This window comes from Antechinus flavipes, chromosome 1 (assembly GCF_016432865.1).
Source record: "Antechinus flavipes isolate AdamAnt ecotype Samford, QLD, Australia chromosome 1, AdamAnt_v2, whole genome shotgun sequence".
NCBI lineage: Eukaryota > Metazoa > Chordata > Mammalia > Dasyuromorphia > Dasyuridae > Antechinus > Antechinus flavipes.
This window is the reverse complement of record NC_067398.1, coordinates 343435365-343448529: the sequence shown is the minus strand read 5'-3', so window position 1 is coordinate 343448529 and position 13165 is coordinate 343435365. Positions and strand designations below refer to the sequence as shown.

The 13165-nt window shown below is 37.6% G+C and overlaps 1 protein-coding gene across 1 annotated transcript in view; it reads right to left on the bottom strand.

Annotated features, from left to right (window-relative positions):
- ADAMTS12 (ADAM metallopeptidase with thrombospondin type 1 motif 12) overlaps positions 1-9958 on the bottom strand; it is a 482021-nt gene extending 472063 nt beyond the window's left edge. The window contains 1 exon segment of the mRNA XM_051969545.1: positions 9468-9958. Within this exon segment, the coding sequence (XP_051825505.1) occupies positions 9468-9594 (127 nt within the window). The 5' untranslated portion in view covers positions 9595-9958.
- Positions 9959-13165: the final 3207 nt, after the last annotated feature.

Sequence of the window (13165 nt, the reverse complement as noted above, 5' to 3'; positions counted from 1 at the left end):
CCATATATACACCTATTACATTTAATACATAAATTCTCCACAAACCTTCCCTTTGTTTCCCCCCAATCAATAATGACCTTCACCCAACCCTCATGCAGCATTCCTTTTGGACCTTTCAAATGCTCTTTTCATTGCATATTGTTGTTATTTCTCTGTGTGAAACACATTCCCCTAAACTTTAAATTTCCTCAAAGCTAGAACTTATTCTCCTTTACTTTTTATCAGGAGGGAAGGGCAAATGGAACATTGGAACTAAAGTAAAGAAAACAGAGATTCGGACATTCATTATCTTTGTGATCTTGGACAAGTAACTTCATCCCTCTGACTCTCATTTATTATTTTTAAAGACTATAAGACTGAATTTGTCTGAGTTAATATTTTCCAGGAACACTGGACCTAGAGTATGCTGGAGGTCCTGAATGTATTGAAGTTGAAGCCCTCAACTGAGCTGACATAGTTTGTTATTTGCATCCCAAGCTGGATTCCCTCTGTGTATTTGGGAATCAAGACAGTCACCAGTTAGTCTGTCAAGACTGAGAAACTGCTTGCTCAGCTGAGGCCATTATGGATAAGCAGACCATTTAATCTTAATAGTCTAGTAGTTCCCAAGGAAAAGAATGAGACTTTTGCCTTAGCTTTGCTCTTCCCCTTCGGAAAGGGTTTTTGTCCTTTTCCCATCTTTACTATACCTTTCACCTTCCCATTCTATAGATCTTTAGGTGGAGATTTCTGGTATTTCCTCCTTCCTTTGTCTTTCTGTTATAAAAATACAAACTTTTATATGGATTATGAACTCTTTAGGTTTCACTTGTATGGTCTCAAAGTCATAAACCTAATTTTCATGTAAGTTTCATGAAATTGTGATTGCTTGTTGATGTAGTAGTTCAAATGAAACAATGCAAATAAATGCTTTAAAACACATTAAAATATAAAGTATTATTAGTATTCATATTTTTTGAATTCCTTTAAGTATCCTTCCTAAGTTGGCTATGCTATAGGGCAGGAAAAAAAAGATGATGAGATTTGTACACTCCTTTGAAGGAATTATTCAGTCTAACTGGGACAACAGGATATATACCTAGAGTTAATAGTTAAGATGATTAAGAATATTTTTAAAAGATAATATAGAGTTAAGTTAAAATCAGTGATTCACTCAGCAAATACTAGGTATAACATACGGGATGCAAAACTTCCTATATATTAGGCAGCAGGGAAGATGAAAAGTTAAAGATATGATGTTTAATCTTTAGAATTCACAGTGTAGTAGAGAAGGGAAATTGACACAAGCACAAACTAACTACAGCACAGCATTCCCACATAATTTTATATGGTATTACTATGTATTAGAGTATATTAAAGCAAAGTGTTAAGTGAGATCAAAAGTGGCAATCATTACAGACTAGGGAAAGCTAAAGAGGCTTCCTGGAGAAACCAAGAATCAATGCTACAGGATTTCAAAGAAAGAAGACTGGAGCAGTTTCAATATAGGTGAGATTTGAGAGGCTCTTAAATAACATGATAGAGGTTATTTTCCATTGAACTATAGCAAAAACCTAATTCAACTGAGGGAAGCATTGAAGAGTAGACGGGAATGTGGTGCTTTGCAGAAAGTTTGCCTATCATTTGCATAAAACCTCAGAGACCAAACAGTCTTTTCTCAGATGAGATTAGGTCCTGCATCTGAACTCTCTCCAGGTTCTATCACAAACACATTACCCTAGACCAGGGGTGTCAAATCCAGCCACCTTGAGGTTGCAACACTCTCAAATATTGATTGAACCAAATTCAAATATAATTGGGAAACATGTTTCATAATAAATAAAAATATAATAAAACATAAATTACATTACATTTTAAAACTAAGTCAATATGATGACACCAACAGGGATCCTTAGGTGTGGCCACTGTGGATAGAGCAAAAACCCTGAAGTCAGAAAGTTGTTGTTATTCAGTTGTGTTTTTAATCATGTCCAACTCTTCATGCCCTCATGTGGGATTTTCTTGAAAAGATCCTGGAGTGTTTTGTCATTTCTATCTGCAGCTTATTTTATAAATGAGGAAACTGAGATAAATAGTTACCTGTCCAGAGTCACACAGCTAGTGTCTGAGGCCCTTTGAACTCAGATCTTCCTGAATCTTGTCCTGCTTCAAAGGTAGCAGGGATATACTAGAGAATTTGGAATTACAGGTGTCCAAATCCTGACTTTGCTATCTCTTTTCTATCCAGGTTTAGGCGTATCACTTAAAAATTCAGTTGTCTTATCTATAATAACATTAATAATAACTTCCATTTATATGGTGATTTAAGTTTTGCAAAGCTTTGACATATTCTATCCCTTTGGAAGCTTACAAACCTGTAGTTAGTAATGATATTATTATTACCAGTTGAGAAAGGAGGAAAAGGAAGACTATATAAACTAAATGAATTTACCCAAGTAAATCTAAAAAGCAGAATTTGAACTCAAATGGTTCTAAGTATAGCCCTCAGCCCACCATGGCATATACCAGTTTAGCTCAAATCAGAGGAATCTGATAAAATAGCACTTTCTCTCTTTTTTCTCATAAAAGAGCAACAGGATGGAGTAGGTGGTTTTTAAGTTCCTTCCACTACTAAATCCTGCATTTGTAACTTGTATCACTACCCTAAATTCTTCCTATCTGGCATCTAGTGCTATAATATAAAGATAGGCTTTGAGTAATTGTTTGGTAAAATGAAATAAAATTTAAGTTGAGGATACATTGTCAAGGTTATAGAATGCCAGAATAAACAGCCTGTACTTGATGCCACAGTTAACAGGGAGTTCTTAAAGGCATTAAACCAAGAAAATGGCATGATGAAAATTCCCTCTATCTCCCCACAGTTGATGGCAATGCTATCAAAGCAGTTCATAATTTCTCAAAATCAAATTCTCTCAGATTTGCCATGAGGAAGACAGGAGGATCCATTAGCATTCATGGAATTTTCATCTGGTTGGTACATATAGAATGAATCAGAGAAGAGAGATTGGAGGTGAGATACAGATTAGGAAATTATTATATTAATCAGTGTCTCAGAGGATAATACTCAATGTCTTTGCTAAATCAAAATATATTTAGCTTGGGACTCCCTTAAAAGACATCTAAGATGGAATGAAAACTGATTTTTGTCTATGAAAAGTCATTCACTGTCTAACTCTCTGGTCTCACCTGTTGCTTAAAAGTTAAATTAGAAATCAAATTATTTCCAGGTATTATCCAGAAGCTGATTTTGACTATGTAACAATTTGAATAAGATATTTGATTTAATCAAACAAATCAACCAATAAGTATTTTAGTTATTAAGCACTATGCTAGGTATGAGAGATGCAAATACAAAAGGAGATAGTCCTTGTCTTCAAAAAGATTACATTCTATGAGGCTAAACAACATGTACACAAAAATGTTTGAATTTACTATATATACATTATATATATGTAAGTATATACATAATATGTAAAGTAATATATTGCTAATATACATAACTATGTGTTATATACTATATATTGGCATATATTACAACAGTATACAGATACATTATATATATATATGCTACTAGTACAATAATAGTATACATAAAATATTATGTTATTCATACTATTATATACTATGTGTAGTATTATCTACTATGTATACATATTAGACTATTACATATAACATATTATATAGCATATATATGCTATATAATTATAGTATCATACTAATATATATGTATAGTATGTAATATATATTCTATGTGTATATATACCAGTAGTATGCTATAATTATATTTTATATATTATATATTACATATATACATACATAATATTATATGTGTATGTGCTGTATATTATATGTATGCATGTATAATGTGCATGTGCATTGTGCATGTATACACATGCACATACAATATTATATGTGCAATATAATACTTTATATATTATATATGTATGTGATGTTCTCAATAGAAATACGAATGTTCAGAAGTGGGCTGAGTGTAGGAGGAAAAAATAAATATTCTGATTTGGATGTGGTTAGTGTAAGATTCCTGGGTCAATCAGATTGAAAAGTTTAATGGGCAATTGGAAATGATGAATCACAGTTTAAAAGAGACACCAGAACTGAAATGCTAGAATTAGGACTCATTTGCATAGCAATTATAACCCAGGGGAGCTTTGAGGTCACCAAGAAGGAGAATGTAGAAAAAAAGACACCTAGGAAAAGGCTTTGTCTGTCCATAGCCTGGACTAGACTGACTTTATGCATACTGCTTAACTTCATTAGAATTTAGCTATTTGGGGGGGCAGCTAGGTGAAAGTGGTTAGAGCATCAGCCCTGAAGTCATGGGAACTTGAGTTCAAATCTGCCTTAGACACTTAATACTTCCTAGCTGTGTGACCCTGAGCAAATCACTTACCCCCAACTGCCTGGAAGGGGGGAGAATTTAGCTATTGTCACTTATAAAAAGGGAGGTGATGATATGAGGTATCTGAATTGTATGAAATGAGATTATTTTCTCCTGCTTTGCATAAAAGGAAGAACATAAGAGAATAATGAATGGAAGACAGTTACTCTATATTATCGCTATCCATTCATAATAATGAATGAAATGAAAGTTATTACATATAAGAGTTACCTATTTATAAGTTATATTCTCTTACTAGACTGTAAGTTCTGTGAATGTAAGAACTATATATTATTTAAATTTTGTATGTCATGTGTGTTGGAGACATTTAAGGTAGGAAGCATTGAATTTGGGGGGAAATGACCCACATTTTTTATCTTAGAAGTATGAACTCCCAAGGAAGAAACACCATCCACCAATGCAATTTAGAACCAGCTGTACAACTTAAGAGAGCACTGAGAAAGCAAATAACTTGCTCTGGGTCACACAGCCTATATGTCTCAGAGGCAGGACTTGAACCTAGGTATTTCTTCCTTCCTTGAAGCCAATTTTCTCTCCAACATCCCCATATGCCTCAGAACTGCAGGCATCAGTATTTAGTGAATGTTTGTTGATCTACATTAGATTTTGACCCATTTCATATAATAAAAATCTAGAACTGGTAGGGAGGCATAAATGACCTACTCCAAATCCTATACTTTATTTACACACAAGGAAGCAAAGAACTCAAAGTCTAAATGACCAGTTTAAGAGGAAATATGGCAAGATTCCTGTATGTGGAGTCGGAGGCTCTGGATTCAAATTCCAGCTTTTCCTCCTATGCCTCTGTGATACTGGGCAAGTCTGTTAACTACTCTAGATTTCAGTTTATAAAATGAGAGGGGCCAAGTAGATAAATTCTAAAGTCTCTTACATCTGTAAATCTATATTCCTAATGATTACATTGATAAGCTGGAGAATATTCAGAGACGGGAAATCAGAATGGTGAAGGAGCTTGTCTGTACTACTTGAGAATGAGCTAGAAAAAGTAGGGAATAAAAAACTCAGTAGAAGAATAGAAGAGTCTTTCTTAACTGTGTTGAAATATTTCAAGGACTGTCATGTGGAAATGCAATGGGATTTGTTCTATTGGTCCCCAGACAACAGAACTAGGAGTAACAGATGGAAGTTGCCAGGAAACAAATTTAGTGTCATCATTAGGGAAGAAAAAAAATCTTCCGTACGAAATTGGAATGGGGTACCTCAGGAAATAGTGAATTTCAAGCAGAGGATGAATTACCACTCATAATATATTTTGTAATAGAGGTCCCTTCTAAAGCAAAACTCCTATGATTCTGTGACTTGTCCAAGATTGCTCAACAATTTATTGGCAGAACCTGGGCTAGAACCTACATCTCCTGACTTTTCATCTAACAGTTTTCCCACAACACATTAGTTTGTCATATCTTTAGTTCATACTAACGAGCAACTTCACCATAATTGATGCTACTTATAAGTAGATAGACTAGGTAACCACTAATCTGTGCCTTAAGGAGGCACAAAAAACACTTTTCCTACATGGTCTTCCAGAGCATCTCCCTCATCTCCCTCCTCTCCCATGTGGACTGAAATAGCCACCACTGAAGTCATTTCCTTGAGGCAAAAAAAAAAAGGCAAAAATACATTTTGTCCTTATTTTTTCTTGTTTCAGCAATGATCAGAGACCAGAAACATGGGATTAAATTCTGGTCCCCAAGGGTGGGGAGTCACTGCATATTGGAAAAATCTACCAAGAATTGAGCAACCACTGCACCCCCTACATTAGCCCCAGACATAACAATACCTGAACTCAGGAGATGGGGGCATTCAGAGCAGCAGGCACGTATATAATTCATGGATTCTTAAGTGCCAGGACCTACCCTTAAAGAGATATATTGTCTTTGCTCATATTCTCAATTTACACAATCTTATAAAAACGGGACCATGTGGCCAAGCAGTGGCAATCCACAATCCCCGTTCTAGAGAAGAGTTCCTAAGCAGCACCAGAATCTTAATTATTTAACAACCCCAAGTCTAAGAGTTCTGAAGCTCATTCTGCAATTGAGAAATGGAAGAGTTCCTTTTCTCTAGCAACCTCAACTACAAGTATTTAGACTTCAAAAGAAAGGAAGAAGAACTTGGGTAGAACTTAACTAATAGAGACAGAAGAAAACCTGAACAGAAGCAGCTACACCCAAAGAAAGAACACTGGGAAATGAATGTGAACTATTTGCATTTTTGTTTTTCTTCCTGAGTTATTTTTACCTTCTGAATCCAATTCTCCCTGTGCAACAAGAGAACTGTTCGGTTCTGCACACACATATTGTATCTAGGATATACTGTGACATATTTAACATATTTAGGACTGCTTGCCATCTGGGGGAGGGGGTGGAGGGAGGGAAGGGAAAAATTGGAACAGAAGAGAGTACAAGGGATAATGTTATAAAAAATTACCCTGGCATGGGTTCTATCAATAAAAAGTTATTTTAAAAAAAGAAGAAGAAGAAGAAAACCTGAAATCCAGATTTCTGAACATCAGAAAATCATCCTCTGTGTCTCTCCATTATTGCATCTTATTTGGCCAGAGCAAGACTGATGAAAAGGAAACTGATATTCTAGTTTACTGCCCCCCCCCTCCTCTGGTAGTTTCCCTTCCAAGAGGAGTACAACTTCTCAGAACAATAAGTGCTAAAAGGTCTAAGTAGGTCTCTGAGTTAAAAGTGGGACCTACCAGATCAAAAGTAAGATTACAATCACTCCTATTAACTCCAAGTTTGTTTTCTTTATGATGGAAATACAAACCACAGCATGAGGCAATAAATCTGGTATACTACATAGGGCCCTAAAAGACAGGAGTATTTGCTGAAGAAGGAAGAAAATTGTAATTGATTATTAATGGATTATTATGAATCCTTTATGTCATTTTTGTATTTTCTGTGATGAGATATAAAAATTTTTCTGCATTCCACTCTCCTCCCCATCCCCCCAAAAAGTCCCAAAATCAAGTTACAGAAATAGAGACTATTTAATCTGCAGAAGGCCACTCTTGAAATAAATATATATTAATTGTGGAGGAAGGGGAAATTCTATGTATCTAATCTCCTAGATTTGCTAGTTTTTGTAATATAAAACAGAGAGCAGTGCTCTGAGAATAAATAAAGTTGACTATATCAATATCTCCAGTAGGGAGGGGAGAGTCAAAAAGGAGTTGGATGTTAAAAGGAAAAACAAACTTCTACTTCACAGTCACATCCCTATACAACTACTGCACAATTAAAAAGAGAATGATAGAATTGTGCTAATGGTATTAGATTTAATCCATCTACATATGCCTGAGGCTTGGAAACTCTACTTTTTCACTAAAAATAAAATGCAATTAATTCATTAAATTGATTTTTAAAAACCTGTGTGTGAAATTAATGGCACAAATGAGTACAAAGTAGTCACCTTTTCTTTCTCCAACAGGATCAAAACAGTTCAAAAATATTTTCCAAAATTGAATTCTCTCTGCCTTGCTTCAAGGAAGACTGGAGAACCATTTATTATTTTTAGTCCCACTTTACAGAGAGAATAAGAAGAAGTATCATATCCAGTTTACATAAAAGTAGTCAGTAGTACTATTATTGGCAGTAACTATACCTGTTTAGACATTGTTTTAAGATTAGGAAAATGGATGTGAGATAGAGCTGGAATCTAACAGGAGAGGGATGTTTCTTTGAAGCAAATTATATGCAAATGTCATGGGAAACACTTTCTGAATTTCTTTATGATGCTGCAGTACAAAAACTGTTCAAAGAATAGCTAATACTGCTATTTTAAACCTAGGGTAGGAGATGGATATCTGGACCATTTTTAAGGCTAGTGACTCCTTGACCCACATCTCTGTTCCTGCAACAGGGCATGCCGATTCCTAGTGAATTATGGAGTTTTGCGGCTAATCCCTCTTAAAACCAAAGCAGATGAGTCCTCCAGCTGTGTTTGAACTTTCCGAGGTAGGCCAGGGCAATCTTTCCGGAAATTCTAAATGAAGACAGACGAGCCAGCACTTCATCAAAGTGCCCTACCCCGGGTGCCTCCAGAATCGGAGGACATCTGGAAGTTGGAGAGAATACTTCAGCAGAGATGAAGTTCCTTCTGTATGACCTTTTACTCATCACTAAGCAAAGCAACAACACCCTCTGGACTTCTGAGGCAAGTTACAAGCACAGGGAAATGCAGAAGGAAGAGCTCCACATCAACTGATAAATGACCCTTTACACATTTTGTCCACACCTAATACGTCGGACTGACAGGGCATATCACCTAGGGCAAAAAGTTTCTGAAAGGGACCAGCTGTGATGGGGAGGAAGGCAAAAATGGGAGAGCTGGATCAAGGAATTTCTCCAAAAGGAGGGGAGAGGAGCAGGGTGTGTGTGTACTTTTAAGCACACTCGCACACACATACGAGACCAATTCTTTCCAGGAAAGCAAAACACAGCCAAGCTTGCTCAGCAGGGGTGGGATTATATTTGGACTACGCTGATATGGAGTTTGCAACAACAAAAAATGTAGCTGAGAGCTGCCCGTTGGCAGGATTCTCCAAGAAATCTGATGATTTTACATATTCGGGATCTGAAGAATTTGGATTTTGAAATAGTGCTGCATTCAAAGGAGCGATAATTAAATAGAGGGCCAGGTTCCCATTCCATCGATTTCTCAAGGATTACTTTATCACGGGTATGCGTGGAGTCGGGATGTTAACTGTTTCCCTTCCAGCCTTGGATGGGTATTAATGATCTCTCACTGGGACAACTCTGAAACAACCTTGATTATAACCTCTCTTCCACCCTTACCCCGAAATAAGTGCCTTCCACCTCTGGGGACGGCGTTTCCCCCTTCTCCTCCCTCATTTTTTATGTGTATCTCTTGTGTGTGTGCCGTTAGATTGGATTGGGGCTGGGGAGGTGAGGGAGCAGGGAATCGCCTGGAAGGGGGAAAAAAGTACAAGCTTCCCAGCTTTCGTATTTCTAAGCACCATTGTTTGCAGAGAAGAAGGAGAAAAGTCACTAACCTTGCCTCTTGTCCGGAAAGGAAAACGCGCCTGGCTGAGGCTGTCTGTCATTGCACAGCGCCTGAAAGTCAAGGAACTGGACTACAAGGAAAATGTTTCCGACCCAGTTCCTCGGGACCCATGGCATGATTCAGTTGTTGGGAAGAGTGAAAGGGAAAGAAAAAAGAAAAAAGAAAGAAAAGGCAAAACTACTAAGTTTTGCACTTAGCTTAAGTAATAAAGTCCGTGCATGTGGCTAGGCAGAATGAGACTGAGGGACATAGCCCTGGGGTGATCAAGAAGCTGGTGCGAGCAGCAAAGAATGACTTTTTTGCATCGAGAGGGGCCAGTTACCTTTCTAGCCCCTACTTTCCCTCCTCCCCCCTCCTCATTTTCCCTCCCTGAAAGGGGAGTGATCAAGCCAACAGTGTCTGCTTTCTTGGGAGTGTGGGTTGGGTCAAAGCAAAAGGGAGCCGCCCAGGGCCACCCCGCTCCCCCCGCACCCCCCCCCTCTTTCTACACACACACACCCGACCCGCGCAGCCATTTGCAGGACCCAAAGCTTTGCTTGGGCATTTCTCCCCGGGGCTCCCCTCCCCAACTCTTTCAGTCCCGCCCAGAGGCTCTGGAGAAGCCTACTGATCCAAACCAAATAGGGGAGGCTTAGAAGCGTTATCCTGGGCTGGAGGAGGAGGCAGTTTGGGGGGAGGTTAGGGTTCTGCTGGGCAGAAAAGGATAGGAAAAAGAGGAAGCCCTCAAACCTAGGATCTCGGGGCAACCCCGCAGGTAGGGATAGAAAGGGACACTTTTCCCGCCTACTCTGTTGTCTTTTCTCTTAGAGGTCCGGAAAGCGTCATTCACAACCTCATCCTTCTCGCCGATTTTATTTCTCCTGTCTCTATCCCGGGTGAGCTCGAATTCGTTTTATGACAGAGGACTGGGCAGCTTTCTTTCTTGATCAAGAGATCAAGCACAATAGACATTAAACTAGAAGACTACAGCTATGAATAATAATTTTTTAAAAGTTGTCTTCGAGACTAGTTTGAACTAGGTTTGAGTTATACCAGAAAGTATTAGCTGTTTATTGACTTCACTTGTGGCGCACTCTTGACTCACCTGCTGATGAGTCCTGCCTTTTAGTAGTTCTAACCGGCAGCCCAAGAGCCTGAGAAGTTATCCCCCACCCCCCGGCCAAAGCAAGGTAGTTCAACTCCAAAAGAGAAAGGTCTTTACGATCTTGAGCTGGCTGGCCCCTGAAAAGTTGACTCACTCTGAAAAAGACCAGTCTGACCTAAGCCACATCGAGACCAACAATTCACTTCTGTGTAGTGTAGCGTGTGCCCCTAACCTCCCATCCAAGGCAAAGAGAATAAGGTAATAAACTCACGTTTATAAGTGCTTAAATTTAGAGCTGGAAGACGTTAGAGAGATGAATGGGAAAATAGAGGTCCAGATGAATTCCAAGATTGCACTGGTATTAAGTGACTGTCCTTTACCCCCAAATCCTCAATATTTTCCATTGTTTCTCCTAGAATGTGACTTAAGAGCAAGTAGTTGTCATAAGTCCTGTGACAAGAGAGAAAAGATAACACAGAGCTTTTTGCTAATAAACTTAGCATTAATGATACTGAAGGTGTGTCATATTTCACAGAACTGTTAGCTTCAGTTTCCTATCTGTAAAATGGGGGTAGTTTGTGTATGTGCATATTATGTATATTCATGCATATGTGTAGGTGTGTATAGTATATATATGCATATCCATTCATATTTGTGTGTGTGTGCACACCCTCATAGTTAGGCAACATAGTAGATAAAATATAGAACCTGAAGTCAGAAAGACTCAGCTTCATGAGTTCAAATATGTACTCAGACACTATCTGTGTGACTCCGTGTAAGTCACTTAACTCTGTTTGCCTCAGTTTCCTCATCTGTAAGATGTTCCAGAGAAGGAAATGACAAAACAATCCAGTATCTTTGCCAAGAAAACCCCAAGTGGGGTCACAGAGAGTCAGACACAACTTTAAAATGACTAAACACTAAATATGTGTATATTAGATTCCTCATAGAAATCTATAAAAAGAGAGGCTTTATCCCACTATAATATTAAACTTGACCACAAAAATAAACATTAGGAAGACTACTGGAGGAATTCGGTACAAATTAATACTTAATACTACCTTTGTAATTATGGGCGGGAAATCACATAATTTCATTGGGTCTTTGTTTCCTCACCTGTAAAATGAGAAAATTATATTACATGGCTTCTAAGGTCCCATCCAGCTCTAAATTTACCAACTACAGTATGAACTATGATCTAAGGATGCCAACATCTTTAGATGTTGAAAATTGCCATCTAGAGTAAGTCTAGAAGAGGCCAAAAGTGGGGCTATAGCATTTGTTGTCACGACAACATGTCCTCAGCTAATCTATTTCAGTGTATATCAGAGGGGGGTCCAAAGCATCCACTCTGGCAAAACCCTGGGAAAACAAGCACAGCTGTAGATTATTAACTGGAAGGATTAAGTGGGTTTGGGTTAACTTGGAATTAGCCAACTTTTCCCTGGAGATTATACAAATTGAACTAGATCCTATGACATGAACACAGAAGCTGGAAGTGACCTTAGAGATCTGACTATACTGGTTTATGTGCAGTCCTGAGGGAGGATGGAAAGAGGTTTGAGAAATGGAGGTTCTAAATTGAAGAACCAGCTGAGAAATTTATTAGCCATGTGACCTTAGTTTCCTAAGAGTGAGGCTTAGTTTCCTAAAAGAGGAAAATAATACTTAACATATGTCACAAAGTTTTTATAATGAAAGTATTTTCTAAGCTTTAACATACTATGGAAATGTGAGCTGTGTAAAACTGGTAGATAATAACATCAACTGAAATTCCTATTATTGTCTTTAGATTTAAAGAGAACTTTACTCTTCACCACCCCCTCATTCCCTGAAATGCACACTATGAGGAACAAATTATCCAATTTTTTTTTATCTTATAGATGAAGAAAGTCAATCTGAGAGGATTTAAGTATCTTACTCAGGGTCATATAGTTAATAAATTTTAGTGCCAGGATTTAAACCCATTTTCCTTGGTTCCAAACGCCATATAAATTGACTTTGTACGGTCTTTCTGAGTATTCTTTATTTCAAATGGAGAGAAGATTTGGGTCCCATGCCTAGTGAACTGAATCATCATTTTCAATTTAAGAATCCTAATTCCTCTCTTACCTTGTATCTTTCCTAACTTCAAAGATCTAAAGCTTTGAAGTATCAGTGTTTTCACTATCCCTTGGCTATGGTCTCACCATTGGCTCATTACTGACTGGAAGAAAAACAGCTATTGTCCAAGTAATCTTGAGAATTCGTGAAATCCCACCAAAAGTAAACTGATAAATGTTTAACAACCATTTTTTTTTGTCAGCAATAGGATATGGCATGATAGCATGTCGTACTTTTAAGTTTAATCTGCTTTAATATTTTTCCATCACTTTCACAAATCTAGACAATCACCAAAACAATAAATCAAGCTCTGATTTATACTACCCATTTCTGAGGTAAATGATCACACTGAAAAAGTAATAATTGGGAGCTTATTTGAACTGACTGCAGCACAACCCTGGCCTTAAGGGTATTTCTGAGAATAGCATGCTGGAGTATGGTCAAGAGAGTTAGAGAAAATAAGAATGGCTTTACTTATAGGCCTAGAATTTAGGGTTATT